We start from the raw sequence: 17,781 nt of genomic DNA on the forward strand, positions 1-17,781 counted from the left end.
TATGGCTTCAAGGTCTTCTAGATGATTTGGGTATTGAGCGCGTAATTTGTTGCCGCGGTATTGTGATAGTCGAGTGCTATTCATTTGGCGAAGAACCAAGTTCATCATGGTCGGACCAAGCATATTGATGTCCGATATCACTTTATACGGGATGTCGTTGAGGATGGTGATGTAGCACTTGAGAAAGTAGACACCCATGACAACCCCGCTGATATCACGAAAGTTGTCACCGAGTTAAGTTCCAACACCGTTTGGACTTGCTCCAAATCCTACATGTTTGAAAAATTTTCTTGATCGCGAAGTCTTCCTTGGCCGGAGGTGTTCCTACTAGATGTGATCTTTGGATGTGTTCGGCTTGGTTTTATGTGTTAAAACCTCACCGAGGTGGAGAATGTAGAAAAAAAAATTCCGTTTTGCTTTCACGGGCCGCTCACTACTCCGAGAAAGCCATTCAAAGAAGCGCCAAACTTTAATACGGTCAGCGCCAGCCCAAGCCAAAGCGCGCCCGCGCCGTGTCTTTTTATGGCCTCGCCACAAGAACGCGATTTTTGGTTTTGGTATAAAAACAAAATCAGTTTTGGAAAACCTAACTTTTCCAAAACCAAGAAAGAGAGTGATTACAAGAGAACAATTCTTTGTGAGTTGAGTGTTCATTCTTTGTGAGTGAATTGAGAGAGACTTGTAATCATTACTCCGGACATCTATTAAAGCTTGTGGATGTAGGCAAATTGCGAACCACGATATATCTCGCCTTGTGGTTTGTTCTTCTTTTACATTGATTGTTTTATTTCATATGCTTGTTATTTGATATTGAGAAGTGTTGGGATATTGCTTGGAGGGTGTTGAAGTCTTGTCTATTGAGAAAGATTTGTAAAGCAGTTATTTATTCACAACATCAGCAAATGGTTTCGTGGTAATTTTAAATACAAGTTTGCTTTTCTCTTGGAACCAATCGTGTGACAATTTTAATGAGAAACTGCATAATTCTTGTGTTTGGTTTAGCAATACATATATACAGAAAATGGTTTGATTTTATCAACGGCCAATGTCTACCAACTTTAAATTTGTTACTTCGCCTTAAAAAACGTGGGCGACCATTTTTCTGTGAAACTTCCAGTGGAGGTGGAAAAACAGTTTCTAAAGAGGTGAGAATACAAAAATTTGCCTGGTCATCGGAGAAGGTGGAGCAGAAATTTGCCTGAGAAAAATCTTCTGCCTAAAACAATGAACAGGATCGAAATATTCTCAGTTTGGTATACTACTATGCTAGTGGCTGAATGTACATGGCCAGTGCTCTCTGGTAGCGTCTATTGCGACAATGCTTGTGGTGGGTAATCTGGTTTGCGAATTGAAGCTAATTGCAATATTAACATAATAGAAAAGATGTCAACAAAAATCCAAAAGGCTTTACTGTTGCGGAGCCGGAGAGGACAATTTTTTTTCTAAATATTGATATACAACTAATAGTTATCATCATATAATACAGATGCCATGATTTCTAGCTGCATGTATAGTGGTAGTGCTCTTTTTACAAATCCAGACAACATTCATTGCATTATACAACGTTGTTGTTGTTGTTGTTTTTTTTTTTTTTGTTAAAACTAAAACTTTTATTAAATCAAACCAAACGAGTTTTACAAATTCCCAGCACATCATAGAAAACCTGCATATTTACAAACATTGGAACCTTATGCCACCATACAGACGAGAAAGGTGGAAGGAAAGACAAGTCTCCAGCTGGGCCAGCTGAGAACTGTACATTTAATTGCCCTAACACGCGGAAGTTCTTTACTTGATCAGCAGCATGTGAAGCTATAGCGTCTACAGAACAATTTGCTTCTCTGTAACACTAGTTGCAGTGTACTTCTTGAAATTTATGCAGCAATAACTTAATCTGAGTAACGATTCTAGCTAATAACCAATTACAGTTTACCTTTTCATCTGTCAGAACCTTAAACAGCAATTGCGAATCTGTCTCTACTTTGACCTTCATATATCCTGTTGTTGTCAGAATTTGAAGTCCATATAAAAGAGCAAGGAATTCTGCTTCATTGTTGGTTGCATAGAATATAGGAATAGCTGCTCCCATTATAAATTTTCCAGCTGAATCCCTTAGAATACATCCTCCACCCGCATATCTTGGATTTCCAATAGAAGCCCCATCAGTATTCAGTTTAACAAATCCTTCTTTGGGTGGAAACCATTTAATGTAAACCAGAATTTTATCTCTGTGAATTTGGCGGGACATGACTTCCTGAACTAGCTGTATATGTTTCGAAGCTCTGTTGATGTATCGAATTGGATGAGGACATTTACCTTTAAACCTTGTGTTATTTCTTGCCATCCAAATATTCCACAAGACCCCAACAAAGTAGCAACACTGCACATCGCCATTTTGCATTGTCCTGATATCATTTATGATGCACGCTAACTGGCCCTTAAAGCTGACACTATTCATATTTCTCTGATCAATAAGTCCACTCATATTTGTTCCACACCAAATAGCTCTAGAGAAAGATCACTCAAAGAAAACATGAAACCATGTTCAGAAATCTCACCGCGAGGGGTGCACTCCGGATAAACCTGAAAATGATGAGATGCCAATAAATCCGATGTTGGGACGACACCTTGCAAGCATTGCCATACAAAAAATCTTTGTTTAAATGAGACTTTCATCTTCCAAACATGTTTGTATATATTGTTATATTGAACCGATGTATTTGTTTCATTAATCAACTGAATGCAGCCATTGTATGCAGACTTCACTGAATATTCTCCATTATCCTCCCATTTCCAAATCAAAGTATCCTCCTCATTTGGTGTAATAGGCATAGAAACAATTCCCTCCACATATTCTACATGCCAAAATTCATTCAACCTATCCCAGTCCCAGGTATTGGTATCCATGTCAATAAAATCAGAAACAAGGTGAAAAAGACAGCCAGGTGGTTTCCCATTAAGTTCCTGCAAATCCTCAGAATGTGGAATCCATTTTTCTTCCAATGCGTTAATAGAAGTACCAGTCCCAAGCTGCCAAACCGATCCAGCATTAATAATGGCTCGTGTTTCACAAATCCTTTTCCACATTACTGATGAAGTAGGTTTAACTTCCGCCTTTAAAAAAATTGGAGTTGTGAAAGTACCTCTGTTTCATTTGACGAGCCCATAATGATGTTGGATTCAGTAAATTCCATCCTTTCTTTGCCAGTAAAACATAATTTTGTAGTTGCAGTTCCTTTATACCCATCCTTCCATTATTCTTTGACATACATGCTAAACGCCAAGGGAAATAGTGAAGCTTCCTTGTTGATGTGGTATGTCCCCATAGAAAAGATCTTCTGATAATATCCATTCTGTCCACTATCTCTGCAGGTAAAATAGAACATGACATGGCATGAGTTGGCAGTAAAGATAAAACTGAATTAACCAAGGTGAGCCGGCCTGCCTTAGATAAACAATTTGCTTTCCATCCTGCAAGCTTTCTTTGAAATCTTTCCAATAAAGGAATGAACTTATGAACTCTACCATTCCCAGTTAAACTAGGTACTCCCAAGCACACTGGCATGACAGAAGTAGAAGGCATACTGAAACATCTTTGCAGAAAGTAAACAAACCTCCGATGCAGTTTTGGGTGATGAATAATTTGAGACTTGGTTCTGTTGATAGTTTGGCCTGACACTCTGCAATACTCCTTTAACAAATTGTTCAGTTGATGCTGCTTATCAAATCCACACTTACCCAGCACTAAAAGATCATCAACATACATCAAATGAGACACTGGCTGACAATATCTCCCCAATTTGCAACCATGAATGAGACCCTCTCTATTCAGTTTCAATAAATTCAATGATAAAAGCTCTGAACACAATATAAAAAGATAGGGAGAAATGGGATCACCCTGTCTTAACTCTCTTGAAGGCTTAAAGAAACCATGTGCAGCACCATTTAGTAGCACAGAATAAGAAACATTCTAAACACACAACATTATCTTGTTAATCCAGTCAACAGGAAACTCAAACTTAGTAAGCATCACTCTTAGAAAACTCCATTCAATTTTATCATAAGCTTTCTGCATATCAATCTTTAAAGCAAAATATTTTGCTTTCCTATTCCCATGTCCTCTTATCTTGTGATAAAACTCATTTGCAAGCAAAACATTGTCATGAATACTTCTCTTGGGTAAAAAGGCAGTCTGAAAAGGAACAATAAGTCTCTGAATGATAGGCCTCAATCTGTTTACAATAATCTTCGAGATAATTTTATAAACCACATTAGTCAAACTGATGGGTCGAAAATGTTCCGGGAGGGATGGATTCATTATTTTTGGAATTAAGGCAATGAAAGAATGATTGAGCTATAGGGAGAAAGAACCATGAAGGAAAAAAGACTTAACTGTCGCACATACTTGATCCCCCACCAAATTCCAGAAATGCTGAAAAAAGAAGGCATGATAACCATCCAGTCTTGGAGATTTAAAGGGCTTCATATTCTTCAGAGCAGCCACAATCTCATCATTTTCAACTCCCCTTAACAATCTTAATTTTTCGCCTTCATCCAGACACAACGCTTGAACATTGAAAATCTGCGACATAAGATCAGGTTCCGAAGTAGTCATTGTATCCTCAAAAAATTCAATGAGCCTATCACCAATCTGTCTCCTTTCAGTTAAAATCCCACCATTTTGATCTCTGATTGAGTGTATATAATTTCTTTCTCTTCGACAGTTACCATATTATGGTAGAATTGAGTATTCTGCTCTCCAAATTGGAGCCAATCTAGACAAGCTTTCTGCCCCCAATGATTTGCTTGCTGCACAAGGATATCATTATGTTCCAGAATCAAGTCATTCTCTACTAGAAATAACTCCTCAGTCCCAGCTACATTCTCTATTAAGCTTTGAATCTCACTCAGTCTCTGTTTAACAACCTCCAACTTATGTTCAACCTCACCAAACACATGTTTATTCCACCATCTTAAATTTTTCTGGCAGTTTTGAAGCTTCTTACATAAAACAAAAGATGGATAACCACGCAACTCATGCTGAAAAGCATCTTGTATTTGCTCCTGACATCCTCCATGTTGCGCCCACATTATTTCAAACCTAAAAGGTCATCGGACATTTACCCCGTCTTGAATCAGCTTTAAAATCAAGAACTTATGATCAGAACTAGTGGGAACCTCATGCAGAACTCTACAGTCTGAGAATCTTGAACGCCAAACTTCATTTGCCATCATTCTATCAATTCGTTCCCATATTCTGTGACGACCATTCTGTCTATTCGTCCAGGTGTAAATACTACCAACAAACCCTAAATCCAACAACTCACAATCATCCATCATATCCAAGAAAGTTCTAACTTTGGAATAATTAAAAAGTTTTCCACCACACTTTTCTTCCTGACATGTTATTTCATTAAAATCTCCCATGAGCAACCAAGATTCATCATTTGTCAGTTTAAACATAGTAAAAACAGGCCACTGTAATCTCCGAATGAAAGACTTTGAGTTGCCATAGACACACGACAAAAGGAAACATTCGTTCACTCCATTCACTTTTACAGAGAGTTTACAGTGAATGAACCATGACTCAGACATAATAACTTCAACTACCACACTTCTTTCCCATAAGATCCACAAGCCACCAGACAAACCTTGGCTTGGTACTACAAAAGACTCAAAATCCCATAATCTTTTAATTAAACTGACTCCTTTATTTATAGAACACTTAGTTTCCATAATAAACATAAATATAGACCTAACATCCTTGATTTTCTTTTTCAGCTCCTCCATCATCGAAGGTCGGCCACTCCCTTGACTGTTCCAAGATAAAATACTCATGGATTCCTTGGGGTCTACTTACGGCCAGAACCCTTAACTGACTGATTTCTTTTTCCTTTTCCAGCTGAAGTCTTCTGTAGTATGTTAGGCTGAACAGTAGCCACCTCATGGTCATCATGAACAGGAGTTTTACGTCTAGCCTCTCGATCTTCCGTGCTATACTTCCAAAATTTGGCACAAATTCTCTGCAGGCAAAGATAAGGTTAAGGCTTAGGCAAATAAAAGTATAAAACTAAATATGGGTTAAGGATGCTGCCTTACGAATAACTTAGAACCAGTGGTGGTTTTCAACACTTTATGATTTCATCGAGACAATAGCAGTTGCAGTAAATATATCTTCTTTTCCTAGACACATTAGCTACATATGCCTACAGCAATAATACATGAAATTGGTAACAGCGTAGATAACTGGCCTTATAAAAGTAGTAAGATTAAGTTTGTAATTCTATTAAGAACCATATGTACAATTTTCAAAAGTACAAAAAAACGGAAAAGAAAGAAAAGATCCAAATGAAATTAGTGATTATGTTTCAGTTGGAAAGACATGGTTTCCAGTTCTATTTGATAGACCACTTAACAAAGCATTATGTATCTGTATAAAAAATAAAGGTACTAAAGATAGCCTATATGCTCTTAAGCTTTGCCCTGGTTTTATAGTAGAAGAGACTGATACCATCATTTGAACAATTTGTTACAAAATGACAAAGACTATACAACCAATTTAAGTGTACAATAATTAGAACATGAAACTATTCGTTAGACTTACTTATCTGCTTTTCGAAGATTATCAAAAACGGCAATTATATCTTTGCAAGTTTGGAGAACAGAGCTGCCTCTAACATTTTCAGATGAATCAGCTACGCGCTTAATATGATGTTATAACTTTAAATACGCCTAACAGAGAATAGTAGCAACAAGAATGTCGAACAAATACGAGTAAAGAATAAAAAGAAAGTTGATCAATTACCTAATATAAAAACTGCAGAGTAGATCTAAAATACCTTTAAGTATGTCTATCACTACTAAAAGAGCAATTGTCTAATTGCTTGCGAATGACAAATAAACCATGTTATCTAAGTTATATGACACGACAATACAACTGATACAGAGAAGATATCTAATATACACAAAAGAATTGAAGAATTTAACTCTATGGAACCGTTTTGAAGTATTCAGTTTGCTACTATGCAGAACATGATAGTCAAGACCATAGTACAAAATATCCCGATATATCGCGATATTTGGGGATATCTATCCAGATTTCAGAAAAAGATATATAAATATCACGATATGTTAAGAGATATATACGACTGCAAATATCGACGATATTTGCAATATTTGTTATATTTGGGGATATTTAGAGATATTTAACGATATTTTGTGTATATAACAATTTTATTTAATATTTACCATTATATTTTAAATAAATATAAATAATGTATTATGATATATCAAGAAATATCCACAATATCCATGATATTTGTCGATATTTTAGATATATCCACGATATTTGCATGTGAAACAATGTCAAATATCCCCAAAGAGAGGGATATATCCACGATACATATCCAGAAATTGAGTATCGATAAATACCCATATCCTGATATTTTGTACTATGGTTAAGACATCTTTACATTTTTCTTGTTTCTCTTGAGCAGCATCATAGCAAAGTGTTGACAAGAATTATTTTGAGTCATTCCATTCCATCCCAAAGCGACAATTTTATGGAAGTCATAGCCATCAACCTGTATAGCACGTGTTCTTTAAAGTGCAATTTTATGGTTCTAGTCGTTTGTTCTCTAAAGTGCAATTTTATGGTTCTACTCAAAAAGTGTAGTGATCAGATTAATCACATATGATTTATAAGAACAATGAAACTAAAGATGAGAAAATGAAGACTGAATTGAGCTGGAAACACAGTTTTATTAAGGAGTAACAATGGTGGTTACAATTTCCTCACTCTCTCTCTGCTCTCGTTCTTTACAAATGATTTTATCTAATGATTTGGAATGGCCTCAATCTCTTCTTTTCCAGTCTATTTATAGTGCTTTCATAACATCTTTTACCAATCAACTCTTGACGCGTGCCCATCTTCTTCTTCCTTCCTTTTTCCCGCCTTCTATATGTAATGACAAACTTATTTAACATTTAACGATATATCGCCATATTTCAGGTTGGAATATCTGGGTGACGATATTTGCCCACGACATCGCCCCCTCTTGAAATGTTCAAATTTTCAACCCAAAAAATTTGAATATTTCGAGAACCAAAACAAATTTAACCAAAATCCCAAATTCAAATTTCAAACAGTTACAATTGTAGACAACTCAGTTGCCTCGAAATCACAAACGCTGTATTTTACTTTCTCTATCTCTCTTAACTTTTTGAACTTACAAAACCCTTGTTTCATTTTCTCTTTCCTCACTTTTATAAAACCTCTTGAACAAATAATCATCTAATCCCACCACCATTATCGTCTTCAGAAAAGCTCCACCTTGTCTGTACTTGTTGTTACTTTCAACAAATTCTTCTGCATAACATCAGGTTAGTACTACAAAGTAACTTAACATGCTATTTCTTATTCTACTTTATAGTTTCTTGAAACTATTTTAACTGATCTCGTCATCTTCTTTTTCTAGATTATGTTACTTAGAGTTTAGGCTTTGAATACTTGAATATTACCTGTGTATCCTTATACTAATTAGATTTTTAATAACAATCTTTGATAGTATGGTTAGGAGAAAAACTTGTGTTAACTTTATACGTACTCTCTCGAAACAATCCCAGCTTCAACGTCAAGAACGTATGCGTTTGAAACACACCTCTTCACCTCGAACCGCGTCATTATCCTCTCGTGACATCGACACGTGCTTAGTACATAATATATTATATACTTATACTAGATATAGCAATAGTAGCTCAGATAAAGGATATAATTATAATAAAAAATTTATTGTTTCTAGTGATACCACCATGTCGAATGAAAGTATTGAATCTGCAACTCGCATCAACTCGTCTGCTTCGACTTTGTCATCCCAAAGAACCGAGTTTGCCGAACCAGAATGGCATGCCTCGTATTTGGCTGATGGCTTACCTTGCCATCCATTTGAGACTGTGGATTCTGACACTGATCGCGAAATTATTGACGATGGTAGTATGTGGAGTGGTGGTTTGGATCCTTGTTTTCTAGAAAGACCCAATTTACATATAGTTAGAGCTGCCTACCAAATACCAGACTCTGTCTAACTTCGACACTATGCTGGAAGTAAAAGAGGAACTCAATGTCAAAGTGGCAAACTGAAAACCACCATTATAATTGTTGGGCAATTGGCTGCCGGCTTGCGTCTTCCTCTATCTAAACTCGATCGAGAAGTATTGAACTATCTGTCCATCTCTCTTGGCCAAGGCACAGGCAATTTCTTGAGATTGTTGTCTATAATTCTCATCTTGAACCTGATGTCCGACCTTCGAAAAGAATTCATCTCATCGATATCCAAAAACACTATTCCTTTCTTGAACGTATCGAGAAAATTAAACATGGTACCAAAGAGCCCAGTGGTTATTTTTATCCTAAAAAACAAATGCACCGTGCTGGCATTATAAGGATAAATCGAGATAGTGATTTCAGATGGCCATTATACCCTATCATTGTATCTAGGCAGTGGGAGTCATCTGAGCCAATAGCAGTTCCCTCCTTGGTGCACCCTGTTTTTAACCTTAATGGTAAGATATTTTTCGACATCTCCTCCCTCCTTTATCTCGAGGCTTTTATCTGACTGGTATATTATTGCGAGCTTGTTTCAGTTCCTAAACCAGCCTCGATGAAAAGTCTTGGGGAATCCACTAGAGTAACAGATCTTCTAAAAGGCAACGACAAAGAAGTCAATGCTCGAACTGGCGCTGATAAGTATGGCAATCTAAAATTGACTGTTGAGCTTCCAGATATCGCCAATTATGTCGCTCCTTTATACCTCTTAAAAACTACCGTTCTTCGAGGTCAAGATTCCTTACCTTCCAAATCTGATATGTCATGCGACACTATTCCATGTCCTTTACAGCCTTGTTCTTCTAAACAAATGTTCAGAACAAACTTTGATTCTATTGAATTGCCAACTAATACTCCTCGATGTTATTTTGAATATGTTGTTAATGGTTTTAAAATAATTGAAAATCTTTTCCCTCAAATCAAACAAGAGATTCCCGATTTCTATAATTATCCTATTTTGAATGATGTATTTGATCAACATTACTTATGTTTCACAGATATGGCATCTCGTATTTCTCATGCTCCAGTCAAAACCTCGAAGATGCTCAACAAATTTATGAGCAAAAAAAAGCCAATAGATGGTAGCTCGTCCCAAGCTCCTACTTTTTCTCGATATCAGAATGTCGACCCAGTACATCATTCAAGAAAAAGGATAGAACCTTGTGAAACTACAACACCACTAGCCTCGAGACCAAGCAAACCTGCCAAGAGTACCGACATTGCATCTGCCACTATACCCTCCAAGCCTTCAACCCTTCCATCCACCACAAAACCTATTGCTTCTGACTCCTCTTCGTCCACTGGTGACTTTGAGGTTAAACTTGTTCTTCGAGACCAGACCTCTGTCAAAAAAACTGCTTCTCTGTTATCTGAACCTGCTGTACCTGGTCTCGGAGAATCTCTTGTGCTGAATATTATCCTTCCTCGAGATAGGCGAGCAATGACCGAAATCACCACAGAAGAAAGATTTCAACTCCTATGCACTTCTCTTGAAAAAGTAAGTATTTATCCCTCCCCTTACTCTTATCTTTATTTATCTATCACCTTATCTTTACACCATATCTTTTCATTTCCAGGCTAAAATTGATGTTGTGGGGCAATTTGAGAGTGATATGGCTAGTTGCCGTCGCTATAGGGAAGAGATTCAACAACTGAAAAAGGATAAAGATAGTCTTGAACGTTCTCTTGTGAAAGAAAAAAATCATGCTGTCGAAATAAAGAAATATTTTGATGAACACAAGGAGCTGCATCAGAAACTTAACACCTCTTTCCAGGTTATGGAAAAAGAACTTGCTGAAACCAAAATTTCCCTCGCTACTGAAAAAGCTGAACGGGCAACTGAAAAGAATGACTTGGAAACTGAACTGGAGAAAGCCCATTCTCAAGTAGCTGACTATGCCTCGCAAATGAAGTATTGTGTGGAGACCATGAAAAGTTTCAGGCAATTTCTTCCTACTAATGTCATTAAAGAGAAAGGTCTGGATTCTGATAACGAGAGCGAGCTGCCCTCCGACATTGGTGCTGGCGATGCTGGAAATGACGCTGTGGATTCTAACCCTCCGGCAAATGAGGCTGTCGAGACAGAGGCATCTACTCCACCTTTTAATCATGACTCCCTCCTTAGCACTCCTAATATCTTAGACGATCTAGATATTCGCGCTGGTCTCAATAGCCTTCTGGAATCAGACAAATTTAATGCAAACCCTATCGAGACTTCAACCCACCTCTAATTTCTCTGTCTTACAAAGTTGAGTGATTGTAATATTGATACAATGATCCATTTGTCTTTTGTCACTGATTTTGATGATGAATCTTGAATGTTGATGTTGGCTTAAACATGCTTTTGTAACTTTCTAACATTCCTTTTGATATGTGGAAAATATACCTTTTTGCTTTCTATAGACTCATCTTGTATGAAACACTTATGATATTTATCATACTTAAATAGGAAAATAAATTCATCCTTCTATACCCTTCTTAAACAAGTACGAAAAAATATCGATACTTATATAACATGTATATTGATTTTAAGACGAGTTTTGATAATACTCCCACTAAAAGTAGTATCGATACTTATCATATACTTAAATTTTAAAATGAGTTTCGATACCACTCTCCCTAAAAGTAGTATCGATACTTATCATATACTTAAATTTTAAAATGAGTTTCGATACCACTCTCCCTAAAAGTAGTATCGATACTTATCATATACTTAAATTTTAAAATGAGTTTCGATACCACTCCCACTAAAAGTAGTATTGATACTTATCATATACTTAAATTTTAAAATGAGTTTCGATACCACTCCCCCTAAAAGTAGTATCGATACTTATCATATACTTAAATTTTAAAATGAGTTTCGATACCACTCCTACTAAAAGTAGTATCGATACTTATCATATACTTAAATTTTAAAATGAGTTTCGATACCACTCTCACTAAAAGTAGTATCGATACTTAATACATAATATTTTATTATTCTTTGCCATGCATTTAATATAGCCAATAAATATTCTGTTGACCCACAAAGAACAGGCTCAAAAACCAATACTGATTGTACTAAACTATGTTATTAAAACTTACACAAACATCCTTCAAATCTCTGACTGTCCCACGCACATACAATGAAGAAAACAACTTTTTCGTACCTCTTCCTCGTTTTCATGCTCACCTACTATTAGTACTTCTCTTTTTCTTATCAAATCACCATTAAACAAAACTTTTTCCTAACTATTATTTCTCTTATAAAACCCTTACAACTTTGCATTTTAACGTATATCTTTTAATTTCCTTCTTCCAAACTCCTTACTCCTTTTCTTAAAAAAAAAAATGACTTATACCTCTATCTTCCTCATTATTCTGGCTATTACTATGGTTTTACCCGATCATTCTGATCATTCTCCCCCAAAACGCTGGTCTGATTGCAACACCACTGACCTCTCTGATGATGAAGAGCATTCTGAAAAAGAAATCGAAAAAGAAGCTAATGAAGAAAAAGAAAACACATAAACAGAAACTGAAGAAGAAGAAAATGAAAATGAAGATACCGATGAATGGATGAAAGATCCACATTGCAATGACTACGCCAAAGAGAATGATGATGATGATAAAGAAATCCCTAGTATTTATAGTGATGAAGATGATGGTGAAGATAGTGATGATGAAAATGAAGATGAAGAACAAGATGATGACCACAGCGAAGAAGATGATTATTTTTGTTTCATATATTTTAAGCTTTTACTATGACCTGTAATAAGCTGCTTAGCCTCCCCTTTTCCTTTTTAATGAAATCTTATTGGACTATCTTTGATACCATCTTCCTTAATTATTAATACTTGCTTCTGCGCTTTGAAACAAAAATACAAAATATACGATGTCGACATTCGCCACTCGATATCATCATGCCTCAAAATATTATTTATAAAAACATACCTTGCTTCCTTTGCATTCTGGTGTCAATACCTCGACATTACCTATTCCATATTTTCTGCCCTCTAATTGCTGCCAAGAACATGATTTTATTGGCCTGATATCGAGATGAGGATCTTTAGATCATCAGGATTATTTGACCCGAACTTGACATTTCTACCAAGAACTGGATTTTCTTAACCTGAACTCGCATTTCTAGCAAGAACAGGATTTTATTGACCTAGTATCGAGATGGGGATCTACAGATCACCAGGATTTTTTTACCCGAACTTGACATTTCTGCCAAGAACTGGATTTTCTTGACCTGAACTCGCATTTCTGCAAAGAACAGGATTTTATTGACCTGATATCGAGATGAGGATCTATAGATCACTAGGATTTTTTTGACCCGAACTTGACATTTCTGCCAAGAACTGGATTTTATTGACTTGAACTCGCATTTTTGCCAAGAACAGGATTTTATTGACCTGGTATCGAGATGAGGATCTACAGATCACCAGGATTTTTCTTGACATATTATCAATCATATAATTCTAGAGATACAAATTTTTGTTATACATGTATCAACATTGATTTCGAAAATGATAATATCTTTATTGAACATATGACCTTGATAACAAAAAATTACATCATGTTACTGGAAATATTCTTTATTGATAAAATGCTTTCAAATTGCTTACATTTTGAGGCTTTGGTAATATTACACCTTCAGCCGTTATTAAGTAGTAAGCTCCATTGATTCCGACTTTGTGAATTATGTAAGGCCCCTCCTAGCTTGTTGTTAGTTTGTCAGCCCCTTTTTTCTTTAGTAGGTTGAGTAACCACTTTCAAGACCAAATCTCCTTCCTGAAAATGCCTTTCTCTTACTTTCTTATTGAAAGTTTTTCTAAGTTGCCTATGATAAGTATCGAGCTTTATCCTTGCTTGATCCCTTGTTTCTTCGAGATTTAGAACTTCTGACGCCATTCTGTCATTATTTTGACCATTCTTTATCATCTTTGTTCTGGATGTCAATACCACCATTTCTGATGGAGTTACTGCCTCCATCCTATAAGCCAAAGTAAAAGGTGATTCCCCCGTATCTGTTCGAGGTGTTGTTCTATAAGCCTATAAAACCCTGTTTAGTTCATCCACCCAAAGACCTTTCTTGTTTTCTAATTTTTTTCTTGATATTATCCATAATGGTATTATTTGTTACCTCTGCCTGCCCATTACCTTGAGCATAGTATGACGCAGATGTGAAGTGCCTAACCTTGTAAGACTCCAAGAAAGCTTTCACTTTTCCTCCTTCGAACTGTGGCCCATTATCTGATATAATAGCGTAAGGCAATCCATATCGACATATGACTCGTTCGGAAAGGAAATTTACGACATCCTTTTCTTTGATATGCTGCAGAGCTATGACTTCTACCCATTTTATAAAATAATCTGTGACTGCCAATATGAACCTTCTTTTACCCCTTCCTAGTGTGAGCGGCCCAACGATATCCATACCCCATAGCGCAAAAGGCCATAGGTTTGAAACACAATGTAACTTTTTAGCTGGGACATGTATGGCCTTCCCATGAATTTGGCATTGTACACACTTTTTTGCACATCGAAGACAATCCCTTCTCATTTGAGGCCAAAAATATCCCTGTCTTGTTATTTTATTAGCCAACGATCTACCAGCTGAATGGTTTCCACATTCACCTTCGTAAAGTTCAGCAATGATTAGCTGCGCCTCCTCAGACGATATGCATTTTAAATGTGGACCTCCAGGATTCTTTTGATACAATTCATTATTAACTAATATATATCTCTGGGCGCTTGACTTAATTCTTCTAGCCTTATTTTTGTCCTCCACTACTTCCCATTAGCCAAATAATCGGTATATGCTTCCATCCATGACGCCCCCAGTGTATCAATTTCCATAACTATTAATCCTTTAATGTCGATGGTCGGCTTCTCTTGAACGCCGATATGCAGAGTACGACCTTCTGTGTTTTCTAGCATCGCTGCCACATACGCTAAGGCATCCGCATGCCGATTCCCATTCCTATATTGAGATGCTGCAGTCTTATTTTACTGAAATTCTTTAACTTGGATTTTATCAAATTCAAGTAATCAACCATATTTTCACATTTTGCTGAGTATCTCCCATTGATCTGGCTGACCACGAGCATCGAGTCACTAAAAATCGATAACTCCTTTATATTGAGAGACTTAGCCATCTTGAGACCAGCTATCAAAGCCTTATATTCAAACTCATTGTTCGATGCATGGAAACCCAATGTTATTGCAGTCTCGAGCCTTTGATTTTCAGGAGTAACTAACACAACTCCGATGCCACACCCTTTTCCTCCAGAGGATCCATCGACAAATAATCTCTAACCATTTGTTCCAGCCCATGGATCGTCTGTATTAATAACATCATCAGGCTCTTGCAGCATTGCAAACTTTTCTTCTTCTTCCATGCCCTAACTGGCATTTTTAGATGGAAAATCAGCCAGGAAGTCAGCTAGTACCTGACTTTTTTCCGATATGCGGTTTCGATACTCAACACCGAATTCATTTATTAGTACCGACCACTTAGACATCCTCCCTGATTTAGCAGTTTTTGATAGAGTCTGCTTTAATGGTAGATTCGTCATCACTATCACCGAATGTGCTTGAAAATAAGGCTTTAATCTTTGAGATGAGAATAAAAGTGCCAAGGCATACTTTTCTATCATCGAATATCGAGTCTCGGCCTCGAGCATCGTTTTACTTTGAAAATACACTGGTATTTCCAAACCGTTTTCCACCTTCACAAGGACAGAACTTATAGCAAAATCTGATACGGCCAAATAAGGAAGCAAATTTTCTCCCTCATCTGGCTTTGTAAGAGTTGATATTTCTTGCAAATATTTCTTTAACTTAGAAAATACGTCTTCACACTCCTCATTCCAACAAAACTTGACATTCTTTTTAAGCAGTTTAAAAAGTGGCTTACAGTGATCAAATGTTCTGGAAATGAATCTATTGAGCGCCGCTATTCTTCCCGTCAGCCTTTGTATTTGCTTTCGAGTTGTAGGTGAAGGCATTTGTTGAAGCGCTCGTATTTGATCAGGATTAGCATCGATACCTCGCTTCGTAACGATATAACCAAAAAAATTTCCAGAACTAACCCCGAAGGTACATTTTTCAGGGTTCAGCTTCATATTAAACTCCCTCAATATTCTGAATACCTTATCGAGGTCCTTTATATGATCACCCGCTTTCATAGATTTGATGACCATGTCATCAATATAGACTTCAACAATACGCTTGATGAGTTTTTTAAACATCTTTTCCACTAGCCTTTGATAAGTAGCTCCAGCATTCTTCAACCTAAATGACATTATGACGAAGCAATATATACCTCCATTGACCACGAAAGCCGTTTTCAATTGATCTAATACCACCATTAGAATCTGAAAGTATCCTGAATAACCATCGCAAAAACTGATCAACTCAAAACCAGCCGTTCGATCTACCAATTCATCAATTCGGGGCATGGGATAATGGTCCTTTGGACACTTCTTATTCACATCAGTAAAATCGACACATATTCGAACTCTACCATCTTTCTTGGGTACCACCACTATGTTTGCTACCCATTCAGAATGCTCAACTTCTCTAATGATGCCATTATCTAACATCTTCTGTATCTCCACTTGGACTGGATCTTCATACATTGGCCTTACTTTCCTATGCCTCTTATGTATTGGCGTTGCATTTTCCTCCATATTCAGTTTATGCGAACATACTTCTGGATCGATACCGGTGAGATCCGACATCGACCACGCAAAAACATCTTGATTGTCTTCCAAAAACACTATTAAATCTTTTATTATATCGTCAGCCAATTTTGTACTGATGAACGTATGACGCTCACCTTTTTCCTTTACCGATATTAATCTTATCCACTGTTTCTATGGTTTTCCTTTCTCATGGTGGTTCCTCCTGCTTGGTCATCTTTTGAGTGAACTTTACCTGCTCCTGTATATGTATGTTTGTATCGGTAAGCATAGTACAAAATATCGCGATATATCGCGATATATATCGAGATTTCAGAGAAGGGTAAATAAATATCGTGATATCAATTTGGATAAAAACCAGTGTAAATATCGACGATTTTTGTTGATATTTCGTGATATTTCCACGATATGTGTGATTTATACGATATTTTCAGAGAGAATTGGGTGATTGCAAACTGAAGAAGAAGAAGAAGAAGAAGAAGAAGGCTGGTGATTACAAACCGACAAAGAGAAAAAAAAAAGGCTACTCCTACCCTCTCCCACGCTGAGCTACTCTATCTCCAACTTGCCATTTCCTTCTCTCACTTGAAGCCCTGAATAGTTAAAACTGCCTAACCCTCCGGCAAGTAATTCTTGGAGAATTTTTTGGGTATTGGCTGCAAAACGAAAAAGGAAAATAAAACGCCCATTTAGTCATTTACACCTTATGCGTGTTCACCAATTCTATTACATTGTGGTTTGACATGGTATTCAAACTTCGCTTGTTAGAGGTCACGTTTAAGTTATTTCCAACTGATTTAAGCTTTGGCACCTTGTTAAGTTACCATTTACTCTAAGCAAGTAATAAACAAATTTTCCTCACTCTTTGATGATTTTGTATGCTATATTAAGGCACATAGTTTACAAGATTTAATGAAGGTGTGTTACAAAGTCTTAAAGGAAACAACTATAAACCAAGGTGCTCACCATGTAGATACCATTCACATA

At 36.6% G+C, this 17,781-nt stretch overlaps 2 protein-coding genes across 2 annotated transcripts; both read right to left on the reverse strand.

The window, feature by feature from the left end:
- Window positions 1-5,109: 5,109 nt before the first annotated feature.
- Window positions 5,110-5,838, reverse strand: LOC147505428 (uncharacterized). Its single transcript, XM_086605541.1, has one exon. The coding sequence runs from the start codon at window positions 5,836-5,838 to the stop codon at window positions 5,110-5,112; it is 729 nt and encodes a 242-aa protein (XP_086461667.1).
- A 7,984-nt stretch (window positions 5,839-13,822) lies between these two features.
- On the reverse strand, window positions 13,823-15,489 carry LOC147505429 (uncharacterized). The gene is made up of 3 exons (XM_086605542.1): window positions 15,408-15,489; window positions 14,232-14,341; window positions 13,823-14,140 (listed from the first exon to the last, which is right to left on the reverse strand). Exons 1-3 carry the CDS (start codon window positions 15,487-15,489, stop codon window positions 13,823-13,825), a joined length of 510 nt encoding a protein of 169 aa, XP_086461668.1.
- Window positions 15,490-17,781: the final 2,292 nt, after the last annotated feature.

This window comes from Coptis chinensis, chromosome 4 (genome assembly GCF_015680905.1).
Source record: "Coptis chinensis isolate HL-2020 chromosome 4, ASM1568090v1, whole genome shotgun sequence".
Classification (NCBI taxonomy): Eukaryota; Viridiplantae; Streptophyta; class Magnoliopsida; order Ranunculales; family Ranunculaceae; genus Coptis; species Coptis chinensis.